Here is a 15,888-nt window from a genome sequence, read left to right on the forward strand (position 1 = left end):
CTATGAAAAAACTATTGGTACGTTAATAGAATACAGAGTCACGTGGATGGATGGCTGTTAAGAGTATCTTTTTGGCTGTGTCTATATAGGTGAAGGATATAATCAAGAAAGACAGTTCAGAAAGCCAAAGTCTTAATTTCAGAGCTTCAGTTATCTAGCTGGGTTGTTCACAGACGTCACAGAAACGACAGCCAAATCCTAGTATGGACACAGCCAAACCCCAGATCCCAAAGGCAAAAAAAAGAAACTGGATATAAGGAAGTAACAGTGAAGCACTGCAATTTGAACAAGTTATGAGACATTACTAGGAGGGGTATGGAATACAATTTCCTCTTAAAACAAAAGGCTGGACGCTCATCCAAGTGCTGTGTGTTTTTCTTACTTCCACAGCTACACGGGAATGCAGAGAACTCAACGTGGATGACGTGAAAAGGCCACACGATGAAAATGTGGGCAGTAAGGACTCTGACACTGCGAGAAGGAAGGTAATTCAGCTCAGGGTAGAGAAGGCTGCACATGGGGTCGTTTTGCAGTCGTTTTTGCGGATTAGGGATGTTTTGTTTTTTTAAAAAAAACACAAAGAATATGTGACTAGCTCTTCTTACCTTCTCCTAGTGCAGGGAAAGAGCAACGCAGTAAAATGGAGCCTGAGGGTGTTAATTTTGAAATAAGGAAGGTAATTTGTTGATGATGAAGGTTGTTGCCAAGAGAGGTTGGGAAATCTTCCCAGAAGGGTTTTAAGATAAGAGCAGAGGCTCCTGTGTCTGCAGGACTCTAAGAGGGTGCTGCTGGGAGCAGAAGCACACCTCTTAGGATGCCCAGGCCCTGGGCTCATGTGCACTGTGTGTATATACACACTTTGTTGGGCTTGTGTTGCACGAATACTCATGCATACGGAGTCCATATAAACTGGCACATAATCGATTTGAGTGAAAAGTCATATAAATCTGCCATTCCCCCCTTACCCCACAAACAAAAGGGAAAAGGAACATTTAAAAATTCAGACCTATGGCAATGGGTCAGATCTCTACCATATCCTCATTCAAAGGAGGGAGGTAGAAGAGGAGAGCAAAACCCAGTTTGGGATAAATGATTCCCAAGGCCTCTCAGCTATACTTATGTAGCTGGCTCTCATTATACGTAAGATACTCAGCACACGGGACCAAGTTAACAAACAAATAAAGAACAAAAAGAAGCGAGAGAGATTCTTATACTTCCACATCTGGAAAGAAATCTACCCTGTGGATTGACGTGTTAAGGTGAACTAGGTAAACAGGCAGTAGTATATCAATGGGCTACTGTATTCTAACAAACGTGTATTGTTAGTTATTGTTTCTCTTTTCAAATATGAATTTCTTTCAGGAGGTTTACTTCAAAATGGTGACACGATCTGTTTCTTCTCCCACCTCCCCCGCCCTCCACTATAGATGATACTTCCGTAAAAGTTCAGATTGCCATGGATGTTTTCGCTCAGGGAACCTCTCTGGGATTTTGATCTTCAGGAAATCCTGGATGCATTTCTCCAGCTCTTCCTCAATTGAGAGCTTTTCCTTAACAGGTTTTTTTTTGCTGCTCACGTTTGACTCCCTGGAGCCCGAAGTCAGAGTCCGGAGCAGATCACTTTTCCGTCGCATCTCTGACTGCTGGATCAGTTGGACGGGGCCCTTCTTGATGGGACGGTCCAGAGTCTGGATGTTGGTCTGGCGCGTCACAGGCCCACAGATGACTGTCTCCTGGGGAGAGCTGGCCTCAGACTGGCTGTCGCAGCTGGAGCTGGAGAGGTCATTGCAAGAGGTGCCACTCTCTCCTTCTTTGTCACCCTTGCCATTCTTGCAGCAGCAATCACAGTGCGAGGATGACCACCGAGATGGCTCACCTGCAAGGAAGCACAGGACCCAAGGGATGAATGCCAGGTAGCTCAGTGTGGAGTAACAACACAGCATGTGAACACACACACACACACACACACACACACACACACGAGCATCCACAACCATGTCTTTAGAAGAAATGGGATGGCGCACGGAATGGGCTGCAACAGGAGTACCCAAGTTCATCGAGCGAAGCAAGTTCACGATGGCGTGCTGCGTGACAAGGAATATACCATAATGCTTCAGCCCATGGGCACTGGAGTCAGACAGTTACTCAGCTATGCCATCACTAACCTTGCTACGCTGGCATATCCCTTAAATTCTCAAAGCTTCAGTTTTCTTATCTGTGAGATGAGGATAGTAATTTCCCCACTTCAAAGAGCTGTAGGGTGGATTTAGACAAGGCAAGTGAAATTCTTAATGCAATGTGTGGCATGCAGTAAGCGCTCAATAAATGCTAGCTGATTTTACTGTGGCTGATGTTAAACCCTAATCCAATGCCCCATGTTATTGCAGCCAGGTAAATGGGGGGAGTCTAGAAGAGTGGAATGACAGCTACCAGTCAGGGAGGGCTTACTTTGTGCTGGCCCCCATGTAAGCTCTTTGCATGCATCAATTCACCGGGTCCTCATGATAATTCGAAGAAATCAGTAGCTCCACTCCCAGTTTCCATACAAGGAAACTAAGACCCTGGGAATTTAAGAAACTTGTTGTAGTTTGCACTACCTGTAAATGGCAGGGCTGGGATCTGAATACAGGTCTCCCAAATACTATAACCAAGGCTGTCTGTAAAATTCCTGCTTCTCTTTCAAAACAATTTTCAAGGTTACATTCCTCTCTGAATCCTTGTTTACCTATCCTCAGAAGTAGCTGTTAAATTTTTCCTGTGAGTTATGGTCTACTTTTGTAAATGCATCTATTATTGCACATATCATATTTTGTTATAGTTCTTTTCTACCTTAGGCATCTCAGCTACTATACCATGAGTGCCCTGAGGTGGACAAGGTGAAATGTTCTTTGTTGTCCTCCCAGAAGATAGCTCAAGTCACAGTGTAGAAATTCATTAAAATACTATCCTAACAATAACGTTTAAATACCTGGATCCAGCCATACCTGAAGCTAGACCTGTCAATGAGCTTTCACTTATATGACCCACTACAATATATTTAAGCCAGTGTGAATTCCTCTCTCCCTATTTCCCTAAGTCTTGATTCATAGCATTGCGTTGAGCTATCTGGAGGCAGAGCCATTTTTCAGATACTCAGTTGGTGGCTCCCTAAACTAGGAAATCCACAATTATGGCACAAAGCAATTTCCTGAACATAAGTCACTGCTCCCAGCCTTCCACCCTCTGAACAGCCACAGTCTTCTTGGAGTCATGAGTTTAATATTGTTTACTGATCATATGTTATACGCTGGGTACTTCATATAGTTCATTGCACTTAAGCCATAAAAAAAAGGGAAATCAGGGCTTCCCTGGTGGCACAGTGGTTGAGAGGCCACCTGCCGATGCAGGGAACACGGGTTCGTGACCTGGTTCGGGAAGATCCCACATGCCGCGGAGCGGCTGGGCCCGTGAGCCATGGCCGCTGAGCCTGCGCGTCTGGAGCCTGTGCTCCGCAGCGGGACAGGCCCGCGTACCGCAAAAAAAAAAAAAAAAAAGGGAAATCAATCCCCTTTATGATGCTAATATTGAGGACAAGGATAATGTGGTACGTTTAAAAGGAGACCTAGTTTTGATTTGCACTATATCTTATACTCATAAATAATAAGTCGCATGATAATAAGATCTCACTTTATTGTCATTTCTAATGTGGTCAAAGTAGAGGAACCCTAGAATGGAAACCATTAGGAAAGTTATATCCTGCCGTCTTTTACAATGCCTGCCCTCTACATAGCTAAATGATTTAAATATTTATAGCAATTTATACATTTTTCCCCTGAGATAGTAAAAAAAAAAAAAAGTCCCTGTAAAGCACAATTCCAAAAGTCTCTCTCACGTATACCTGCTCTTCTGAACCACTTTTTTAAATGTGACTGAGTATTCCTGTACTTATATACCCATTAAACGAAAGGCAACAATCCCATTAGCTAGAAGGAATCACCACAGCAGTAATGTCCTACTTATCTCAGGCTATTACAAACAAATCTCTTCCGTGCAACAGAGAAACTGTTCAACACGTGCCAGCTGGTAACAGAAAACAGCAGCAACAGAAAATGCTTTCTGTCTGCCAGCCCAGACCCTGAGGTGAACGTTTTTTCTCCTTCAGAAGGCAGACTTTGCCTCTGCCTCTCCAAACCTGACCACCCCTATACTAATATGACTCCATGGAAAAATGGCTCCAGCCAACTGGGTCAAGGAAAAGTAATCACCTCAACCCAGAGTTGATCTAGTTTTATTTATTTATCTTTTTTGAGAAAAGTTCAGAAATTGAACTTAGCCTTAAAAAAAAGAAGGAAGGGGAACAGGAGAAAGACAGAAAGGAGACGAAGAAGGAGATGTGCTGGAGTACTCCTATTACCTTAAAACAAGACGACAAAATATTTTGGCCATAAAACCTGCTGTACCGGTCGAAATACAAGCCTGTGTTTCTCTGCCCAGCAGTTACCTTCCCCTGAAAGTCATTCCATTCAGTAGACTTGGAGGGAAACCTTAGGCTTTTCTAAAAGGCATTTTAACAACGCAAACACCATCATGCGAGGGAGTCCTGTGTATTCATGTGGAAAACTGCACGCAGCCCTCCAAGATCTGTCCAAGCCAAGAACCTGGCACAGATGCATTATTTCCTCCCTGGACTGCCAGGATGATCACGGATTTAAATGTCAGCTGGGATCCACCAGCTTCTAGGCAAACAGAAGTATTACTTTCCACTTATTCTAGGCGCTATCACTACTAAAGGGAAATGAAACAAATTAATTTTAGTGGAGCTTGTCATACTACCACGTTTCAATATTTAACGAGCACATCTGAATGTTTTACTATTTTGGAAAGATAATTCATAAGATGGCTTCTGAAGTCTACATATTAGGTTGAAATCAAGGAAGAATATGGGATTAACACAGTCTAGCTGGAGGTGCTTCGTGAAGAGTCATTATGAAATTTGAAAAATAATCAAACGTGAGAAGAGAACCACGCTGTTTCTTTTTTGGAAGCAGTGTCTGGCTGATCACCCTCTTCCCGAGAATTTAACCACAGCAGACAGATGTTATAAACCAGAACACAGAAAAGCCTTTCGCCCTTGCAGTCCCACTGACATGTACTCACCTGTTGTGGAAAGTGTAAATACATCTATGAAAGGTATGTTCTGTAACTCTAGGTATTCTAGGATCCCCCCAATTACAGCAAAATATGATCTCCTAAATACCTTGGTACTTCAGGTTGCAACATACTTTTGCTCTCAATTTGCTGAGGTTTCAATGCTGGCTGGAATAAATCTCTCCATTTGAGGAGAAAATAGGTTACAATTGATTAGTCAGATATAGGGAGAAAGCCATTTCATTGCCAGGAAAGTCTGATTTATTGATATTAAAAAAGCAAAACCTCCACTGCCTTTCGAGGGGTGTATTAACTAGTTGCTGGTCAAAGAGCCTAATAGCTCTTCCTTAGTTTTAAATAAACCATTGCTGAGTTTGTTGGATTTCACTTTTGCTGCCTGGCACATAATAGAGGTTTGATAAATGTTTGATGATTAAATGAATGAGCCAGACACATGTGTTGAATTATATCAAGTTGATAATGTAGCAGACAGATGTCAGGCTCCAGAGTCAGGCCCTGAAATATGTCAGCTTGGATCAATTACTTTACCTCTCTGAGCCTCAGTTTCCTCATCTGAAAAATAAGGCTAGTAATAGTATCTTCCTCATAAGGGTTTTAGGAAAATTAAATGAGATAGTTAATGAAGGTAAAGATGTTTCACGGTTTGTGGCATCCAATACGCATTTCAATCAGTGTACACGTTCCACATTTGTTCTACCAGAAGCCAGACACTGATCTACATAAACGAAAAAGATCAGGAGCTTGTTAGATATGATGATTATGTTTCCACTAACACGCTATAAAACCAATTCTTAGGTCTGGCTGGAGCATGATGTTGGGAAGAACACTGATGCTATAATTGGACTCGTCAGGAAAATGTACACTGAGCATTTCATAATGTCTGACTCTATTTGGGACTGGACAGGAACATAGTATATGACCAGGGGATCATTTTGGAAGGAAGGTTCCTTCAAAGTGCAGTGCTTAGAATTTCACAAATGGATGAGTCTTCCAGGATAAAAATTTACTTTAGGACGCATCAAATAAATTTAAACCCAGAGCCCAGGGAAATTTGTAGTTTGGATTAAATGGTGAGCGGCAGGAAACTCAAGGGCCTCAAGTCCTTAAACACTGAATCTTCCAACATTTTACAGCTTGGAAAAATTGAGGACCAGTCAAGAAAATTATATGATTACACTCGGCCCCTTTCCACTGTAGCCCTAAGTCCTTACTGACAAAGAAGGAATAAAAGAGGAAAGACAACAGAATCTTTCTCCCCTATGAAAAATTCAAACCGGACCGTGTGAAGCACGACTTAGAAAACTCACAAAGTGCTTATGCATTTTTAAAAGAGGCAGCTCTGCAATCTACCCACACTTCAAATTCTCCACCTGCTAATGGCTGTGAACACAATGCACATCATTTACAGCAACAACTGGGAAAACTGCTTTGCCCTGTCTTCTCTGTCAATGATGTAGGAACCTGCCAGTCTGGGAGCTAGGTGGTCAGATTTAATTTATCAAGGCTGCTGAAACACTTTCTCGGTGTCCCAGATGAAAAGGCAATAATGCCCAAATTGATGTTTTAATAATTCTGCTAACCTTGGAAAAGATATTGCATAGTGGAGCTTGGGAATAGGCAGACCGTGCAAGCATCTGAGAAAAATACATCTTCCAGCTTGACAATCATCATTTCTTGCTTGTGGTTGACCTTTTCCACTCAGGGACATTTGGTCTTGAAGGGACCCAGCTGGGGATCCTCATTAAGACATGGCAAGTTTGGGCAAGAGCAGACAGTTAAACCACCCACGCATCTGCCAGGGCCAGTCAGGAAAACAGACGTTCCACCTGTTATCTGAACAGGGAGAATTTAATGTAAGGAATTGGTTAAACAGATGTTGGAGGAGTCAAAGATAGTGACTGCAAGAGGCCGATACCACCCTTAGGGCTGGGGAGACAAATAAAAGAGAGGGGGGTTACTAGAACCTAGATGCTGGCAAAAGGCATCCTATGGGAGGTGAGACCCAGGCATGTGAGGAGGGCACCATGACTGCTGGTCCTGGTATCTCTGAAGAAGACTGGCTCTGGGGATTACAGAAAAAAAAAAAAAAAAAAAAGAGAAGTGGAACCAACTGCTTCTGGGGTAAATAAAAGTTGAGTTGATTCTGATGAGCAGGAAGCAAATAAGGAGTCCTTCTTCTCCCCCTGTTATTACGGTCTTCCTCTAGCGCCCCCTACAGACAGAATCTAACAGGAAGCCAGCTTGGCCAATGAAAAGGGTGGTTAGTTGAATCCCAGCCTCAGCGTCAGACAGCACAGTATAGAGGGGTGGGTTTGAAGCCGAGAGACAACAGCTTAATAACAGCACACAGACCCCGCTCGGGATGCAACAGAAAAGAAAGACACAGCTCTCGACCTGCTGGACCATGACTGCAAATGGAGGAGTTAGGGAATGGAAGTAAGAACCACCATCTCGGGCTTCCCTGGTGGCGCAGTGGTTGAGAGTCCGCCTGCTGATGCAGGGGACACGGGTTTGAGCCCTGGTCTGGGAGGATCCCACATGCTGCGGAGCAGCTGGGCCCGTGAGCCACAACTACTGGGCCTGCGTGTCTGGAGCCTGTGCTCCGCAACAAGAGAGTCCGCGACAGTGAGAGGCCTGCGCACCACGATGAAGAGTGGCCCCCGCTCGCCGCAACTGGAGAAAGCCCTCGCACAGAAACGAAGACCCAACGCAGCCAAAAATAAATAAATAAATTTATAAAACAACAACAACAACATCATCTCAGTTCAGTTGCTGCCCAGCTGCCCTTTCTTATACCTTATTAAGTGTTTTGCATCTGATCATCCCTCTACCAGCAACTTATTCTTCTGACTTTCACCTGTTCAGCACTTTTTTGTCCATCCCTTTCTCAGAGCGCCTTACCTATTCATCCCCCAACCCAATTTAAGCCAGTCCTAACTTCCAACCTGTTTCTATCACACCACCACAATGTGTAACTATGGATGTGTTTCTAGGTTGGTTTAATGTCCGTTTCCCTGTGTTAAAGCCTGCGTTTGTTCTCTTCTGAATTCTAATGCACACTCCAGGGTACATGAACACTAGGCTACCAGGGCAGCAGGAAATACCTGCATGAAAATGAACGGGAGAGGAAATGGATGATGTGTACAGAAAGTAATTTTTGGTTTAGAGGGTTTGTGAGAGGCAGTAAACCTTCCACCAAAAGAAAAAAAAAAAAAGACAGAAAAAACTGACCTGCAAAATGGAAAATATTTATGCATATCACTAGACATTTATATGCATGTGACAAAAACATATAACATGCTGATCAACAGAGATAACAGCAAAATCCATCCAGAACTGAATAACTGTATATACAGATTTTCTAATTGACCGTCACTCATAATCATTTATTAATATCCCAAAATTCCCAAAGGCATTATACAACTTCAGTAAAAATGAACTTTCTTAACCACTCAACTATGGTCTCTAGTCACATAATTTTCCACTTTGGTGATGCTCAGACACCCTCCTAGCTCAGGCTTTTCACCTGTGAGGTGTCTCTCTCAATAAAGCAATGCGATCGTGTGTATAAGTCTGTAATCCTGACCTTTAACTTTCTGGCCTACTGCCTTGCTCTTTCAAGTGCTCCTTGATGACACATTTATTTCACATTCTCCAGGGTCTTTTGTCCTTCTCTTGCTTTCCTCCTCTTTACTGTATTTCCTCCTTTTAAGTCTCAGCATTTTTCAGCTAAGATCATACTGAATTACTCCTGTCCCCAAAGTCCTTATTTGCCTATTTCATAGGGAGTTCTGTGGCCCATCTGATCTCTCTTCCCCCCCAGTCTTGGGACTTGCTTTTATATTTTTCTTCACCAATTTTCATAAACTTGAACAAGTCCCCCAAATAATAAGTTCTGCTACAACTCCTCTCAATCAATATCTCAGAGTATTTTATCTCTTAGAATGAAATGTATATGAAATTATTACAGGGTTTGCATGTCCCCCTTTTCCAGTAAAACCACCCTTCTTTTCCTTTAGGGAACTGCCTCTTCCCTATCACATCCTGAAGGGGCTGTCAACCATGGTGCCACGTCTGGCCATAAGGGGAGGACACATGGACCAAATGTGAACTTACCATCTCCCAGCTGTAGTGGATGATTCAGGCACGGTCAAGTGAGCCAAGCTGGGTGAATCGGAGTCCCCACTGTGACTGTTTTACTTGAACTTATGGGTAGTATCTGCCTTATGATGTGGGATGTACCAAACCAGGAGGATGTGAGTTCACTGGCTATTTTCCTTACCAGTTCGAGAGAATATTCATGCATGAAGAAGCCAAGCAGGACAGGCAAAGCTGACAAAGAGACAGAGCCCTACATCTAGTGGTATCACAAGTTGGCCCCGTTCCCAGCATTATAATTTTACAAGCCAAGAAATTCTCTGTTGGCTTAATCTAGTCAAAGGTAATTTTGTGTTACTTACAATAAAAGTCTTGAAAACTATATCAAATTCATATTAACACCTTTAATTTCTGTCTAGTTTACCTCTGTCATCTTCTTAACACTTGTACAATTCTACCACTAATATTGGCCAGTGCTTTAGGGCACAAGTACTGTTAGTTTTCTAAGCTACTTTGTTGGTGACTTGTTTTTTTTCTGGAATCATAGCCTCTTTGCTACACTAGTCCCGACAAATTTGACTAACACTCTCAAGAGACATACTAAGGCAATACTGCCACCTGTTGTACATAGTTATTCCAACAATAAATAAGACAATAGCTCTACCTCCCAAACCAGAAACTAAGCATAATAATAGATATCATTTATTGAGGACTCCTATGTGCCTAGCATTGTGCTTAGCTAATCTTCACAGTAACTCTACAGGTGGATTGTTACTCTCTTTCCTTTTTGAGGAAGACAAAACTGTAGCTCAGAGTGGTTAAATTATCTGACCCAAAGTTGCAGAGTTTACATGTGGCAGATTAAGAACCCTGATCTTAGACTTCCAGCCCCCAGAACTTAAGAAATAAATTTCTGGTTTTGATAAGAAAAAAAAGAATTCAAGTCTAGGTCTCTTTTAACGCAAAGCCTCTGCTCTTTTTGGTGGACATATTATTCAATATCACGAGAACTTTCTACTAGAGATATTTAAAAATACTAATAGGCCAAAAGGGTTAAAGTGTGGACTTTAAGACATGACAGTCCCAGTGGTAACTTTTCCATCCCTTTGGTAACTTTTCAAAGTAACCGCCTGATCGAACAACTTGAAAATCCGGGTTTTCATAGGTTTTTAAAAAATCATTATATTTATATGAGAAATCTCAGCTCCCTTCCCCGAGTTCACTGGAAAGAACTGAAAATGACTAAATGAAGGATGAAGAGCTCTGGTACATTCCTGATGTGTGGGGTATGTCACGCCCCTCCACCCATCTTCTGTTCTACCCAGGCTGCCCTGGTAGCAATCAACAGTGTTTCAAGTATACATTTAATTAGCACAGGGAAAAAAAGCCCTTTGCCATTTAATTAAGATTTAATATTTGCTAATACTGTTTAATGAATTTTCAACAACCAACCAATATATGATACCTCCTCAAAGTGGGGAAAATCAAAACACAATAATATATGGCTTATGGGTAAATGCAAACATAAATTTCTATTGATTCTCCTGGTAAAAGAAAAAAAAGCCAAATTAACCCAGATCAGTTGTCCAAGAGCCAGAGTACCCTGGGAATTTTTTGAGAATCACAGATAAAATAACTGTCTTAGAACACTTACAAGTCATAAACTGCTTTGAAGTCGGAGTTAACCAGAAAACTTCAGAGGGTGAGAAAGCCAATCAGGATGTAGTGCAGAACTCACTGTAGACAGAATCACGGAGTGCGAGACCTGGAAGGGACCTTAGAGGCCACTGAGCACGCTTGTTTACAATGAGGAGAGAGAAAGAGTCCTAGCAATAGTGTCAAAGCCCAGCTCCAGGTCTGGAGCCTGTCTGGGACCTTGCCAGGGACAGAGCTGGGAGGGTGTAGAGCCATGTAGGCAAAATCAGACCCAAGTGGAGAGGTTTTTGTATCTGAAGAGTCTATCGCCTGGGGGAGAAAAGCTCTCAGGAAGAGACCATTATTGAGTACAGTGAAGATAAACACAGGGCAGAGCAATCTGGAGAAAGCAGATTCCTCTAATATGGCCACATGCCTAATGGAGAGAGACAGACAGAAAGTCAGACAGACACTAAGTGATGCTAACACTGACCTACGCTTGCACCTACCCTATGCCGTACACAGTGCTGGACACTTTACCTGTATCATCTCATTGAATCTTCAAAACCAGTGAAAAGAGGTAAATAGTTACGGTGATGAATTCCCACCTCCCTGGGGGAAAGAGGAGGTGCGTGGGGACCAAACTTCCCCAGGCGCTAGGGAGGCTGGCGTTTCATCATAGAGATTTACTCAGAATCAGCATCTAAAAGGCCTGCTTTTAAACTGCACACACCCTTGATGGAAGAATGAGTCTGACACCTCCGCGTGAATTAGTTTATCACAATGCCTGGACCTGACAGAGGAAGCCTGGGAACTCACATTAGTAACTCCCTGCAAACGACATTAATGAATTATGAGCTCCGACCACATGTCAGAGGTGGTCTAAGTGCTTTACAAATATTTTTATTTTATTCTAGCAACAACACGAAGGCAGAGTTTCTCAACCTCGGTATGACTGATGTGGGGGCCGTCCTGGGCATTGTAGGCTGTGAAGCAGCATCCCTGGTTTCTCCCCTCTAGCTGTCAGTAGCACCTCTGCCACTCAGGCACGACAACTACAATCACCTTTAGTTGAGAACCACTGCTCTGTGGTTAATATGATTCCCATTTCATTAATGAGGAAACCGAATTTCATACTTGTCGACTCATTTGCCCATGAGTCACAAAGCTAATAAAAGATGACACCAGGATTTGATATTTGGTAGATCTGACTCCAAGACTAACTCCTGTTCCATCAGTATTTTGTGATGTTTCAGTGAAATGATATCTTTTTGAAAGGAGCTTATTGGGCAGAGACCTAACCATTCCATTCACTATAAGTTCCAAAAGAAGGCCAAAGAAAGGAAATGAAGGAAATGGAGTTGCCCTTTCACTTTTCATAAAATGAAAAGAGCACCTTATTCTCACCAGGCTGTCTTCAGATGATAACAGAAAAGAAAGATTTACAGAATTTAGCAGCTCCAACTGAACATGGATCTCTGCCAATTGGCCACTGATTAATTACTCTTCTTTTAATTAGGATTTCAAAATGGGACAAAGATGGCTTTAATCTAGGATTTTCCCATATAGCCAGAGCCTATATTCCTATCACGTAATAATAATAGACAACATTAAACTGAGTGTTTACTACATGCCAGGTGCTATTCTGCACTTTCCCTGCAGAATCTCATTTGAGATTTACAACATCCTTATGAAGTGAGCTCTACTGTCATTCACATTTTACAGGAGAGTGAACTGAGGTACACAGAGGTTAAGCAACTAAAAGGCTTTAAGAGACGAGCTGTGATGCAGACTCAGGCAGTCTGATCCCACAATTTCCACAATGAGGCAGGTAGTAAAGCCTAGTGGTTCAGAAACTGGGCTTTGGCGTCAAAGAAACAGGAATAGGCCACAACTCTGCTGGTGACTAGCAGTTTTTGTCATCTGAAAATGTTGGAAATAACAATACTGCTCCAGTAGGAGGGTGAGAATTTGTCTCTAGCATGATAACAGTGCCTCGAATATATTCAATACACATTGAATATTTTTTTAAAAAGATAATTACTTTGATACCCAAATTAACGATGTTCATATCAATCACAGTTGTAAAATATTTAAAGGGTAGTTTCAATAAAGATACTTTATAGGTCATCTCCCGTCTTTCTGCTTTTCTTTCAATAGACAGTCTACCCACAGCCCAACTTCATATTACCTAACCAACGTCTCTACTTTCTACTCTCATGGGCTATTTACCAAAGAATCGATTCCATTCGCATAATTTATAATATTTAGGAAAGCACCGCTGATGAACAGAATGATTAAGGGAAGTTTTCCTCCTCTTGGCTCTGGAGCAAAGATTGCCTTATATGACCAGCATGTCATGTCTTGTTGCTCTAAGGGCAACAAGAATTCCTAAAAGAGGGGGTATATTATGTTCTGTGATGATAGTTCACTATTACTCCTTTATATATGATTTGCCTTTTTTGTTAAATCATATTAATTACAAACAAATGCACAACCTCATAAGATTGCCCAACTCACCCTTCTTATAGGGAGAAATATCTTTCATTGTGGATCCCACCATTACTTTTATGGTTAATTCACTTAAAACAGATATTCAAGTGGTTGACAGATGTATCCAATAAGCAATGAATGCAATGGAGTGCTATCAACATAAATTAGCACTAATGATTTCCAGACCAAAGGGGATGGAACATATGATCCCTGTGATAACCACGGGGAAGTTAGATTGTGAGATTCTTGAATACTACATTGCTTGGCCCCTGGTTATTAAATATATTATTCCCTTTGCATTAATAATTAGACCCTTAGTAACACACTCGATTGTTAACATTTGGAAAATACTGTAGAAAGGAAAGAGCTTTTAAAAAAGATAACCAAAAGAGTGGTATAAGATAAAGGTCCAATTTCAGTCTCCTGCAAGTGGTTATAAAGTTTTCTCAACACCATTTATTGAAGAGACTATCCTTTCCCCATTGTGTGGTTTTTTTTTTTTTTTTGGCTCCCTTGTCAAATTAGTTGACCATACATATGAAGGTTCATTTTTGGGCTCTTGATTCTGTTGCATTGGTCTGTGTCTATTTTTATGCAAGTGGCATACCTGTCATACTGTTTTGATTACTATTACTTTTTAATATAATTTGAGTTCAGGGACTGTGATGTCTTGATGCCTCCAGCCTTGTTTATTTATTTATTTTTAAAACCAGGATTGCTTTGGTTATTCAGGGTCTTTTGTGGTTCTGTATAAATTTCATGATTTTTTTTCTATTTCTGTGAAAAATGCCATTGGGATTTTGATAGAGGCTGCATTAAATCAAAATGGATTAAAGTATTAAGCATAGGATCTGAAACCGTAAATCTCCTAGAAGAAAACATAGGGTAAAAGTTCCTTGACAATTGGTCTTGTCAATGACTTTTTTGGGTTGTGTAACCAAAAGCTCAAGCAACAAAAGCAAAAAAGTAAGTGGGACTACATCAAACTAAAAAGACTTTGTACAGCAAAACAACCAACCAACCAAATTAAACGGCAACCTACAGAATGGGAGAAAATATTTGAAAATCATATATCTGATAAGGGGTTAATATCCAAAAAAATATTTAAAAACTCATATAACTTAACAGGTAAAACAAACAAACAACAACGAAACACTCTGATTTTAAAATGGGCAGAGGAACTGAATAGACATTTTTTCCCCAAAGAAGACATACAAATGGCCAACAGATATATGAAAAGCTGCCAGGAAAAGGAAGAGACTAAGGGCAGAAGGGAGTAGGATGAAGATAATTAGTTAAATTTGAGAATTCTTATGGGCCTGTAGAAATTCCAAATTGAAAAATCTTGCTCTCTCCCCACATCAACAGTATTTCAAATTTCCTTTTTCCATGCTTCTCCTCTAATTCTATACAATAATTCTATGTGACATACATGCAGCTATATAGTTACATGGGGTGGTATGGTACAAAAGAAAAAAACTGACCTTAGCAAATGAATATAGGCTATCGTCAATTTTTTCATAAAAATAATTTATTTTACTCTTCATGCTAATCTTGTCTTTCATTAAATTGTAAGTTCCTGGAAAGTAAGTTCCCATTTGGAAGAGTTCCTGGCTGAAAATTATGCTTGTTCCATTTTGACAAAGATTTGAGAAGAGTCATGACTTAACAGGCGAGAAGAAATGAAAAAACCTAGTATTTGTAAAACACTTGATAGATTATAGAACCATTTCCATTTTTTATACCTCATTTGATCCTCACACTTATTCACTCAGCACTCAACTAATATTTGACTGCACTCTTAGGCAATGGGTACACAGTTGGTCACTGGTACTTTACGTTCTAGTAAGGAAGATAAACACTAAACAAGTAAAAGATAAAATTTCAGGTAGTGATGAGGGCTTTGAAGAAAATAAAACAGGATAATATGATGGAGTGAGTTGGGTGAGAGAGTTGTAATCAACAGATAGAATGGTCAGATGGCATCTCCAGAGAAGTTGATGTTTGAGTGGGAACGTATTGTCCACAAGAAGCCAGTCTATGAAGATCATGTAGAAGTCATTATAAGCCAAAGAAACATCAGATGCAAAGGTCCTGAAGTAGGAATAAGGAAGAATATGCAAGGAACAGAAAGAAGACATGCATGGCTTGAATATGGTGAGAGAGGAAGAAATTCAGAAAACGAGGTTGAAGAGAGAGACAGTGGCCAAAATGTAAAGAACTACGAAGGCTACGCTAAGGAGTTATGTAGGGCAATGAGAAGGATGGTTTAAACAGAGGAATTACACGATCTAATTTATCTTTGTTACAAGCCTACTCATGCTGCTCTCTAGAGAAGAGATTATAGGTGAGTAAGAATGGAGGTAGAAAAGCCAGTTAGGATGTTATTACAGAGTCCAGACATGACTCATGGGGGTGACTTCTAGGAACGGAGATGGAAAGCAGGGACTCTATGAGACAGATGTCCTCATTCCTGTCTTACAGATGAGGAAAATGAGGCTCAGAAAGCAAAGG

At 41.1% G+C, this 15,888-nt stretch overlaps 1 protein-coding gene across 1 annotated transcript in view; it reads right to left on the minus strand.

The window, feature by feature from the left end:
- Positions 1-1,393: 1,393 nt before the first annotated feature.
- The window catches only part of KCTD16 (potassium channel tetramerization domain containing 16), a 268,375-nt gene continuing 253,880 nt past the window's right edge, over positions 1,394-15,888 (minus strand). The window contains exon 2 of the mRNA XM_032627837.1: positions 1,394-1,876. Within this exon, the coding sequence (XP_032483728.1) occupies positions 1,422-1,876 (455 nt within the window). The 3' untranslated portion in view covers positions 1,394-1,421. The remainder of the gene's footprint in view (positions 1,877-15,888) is intronic.

Source organism: Phocoena sinus, chromosome 3 (genome assembly GCF_008692025.1).
Source record: "Phocoena sinus isolate mPhoSin1 chromosome 3, mPhoSin1.pri, whole genome shotgun sequence".
Classification (NCBI taxonomy): Eukaryota; Metazoa; Chordata; class Mammalia; order Artiodactyla; family Phocoenidae; genus Phocoena; species Phocoena sinus.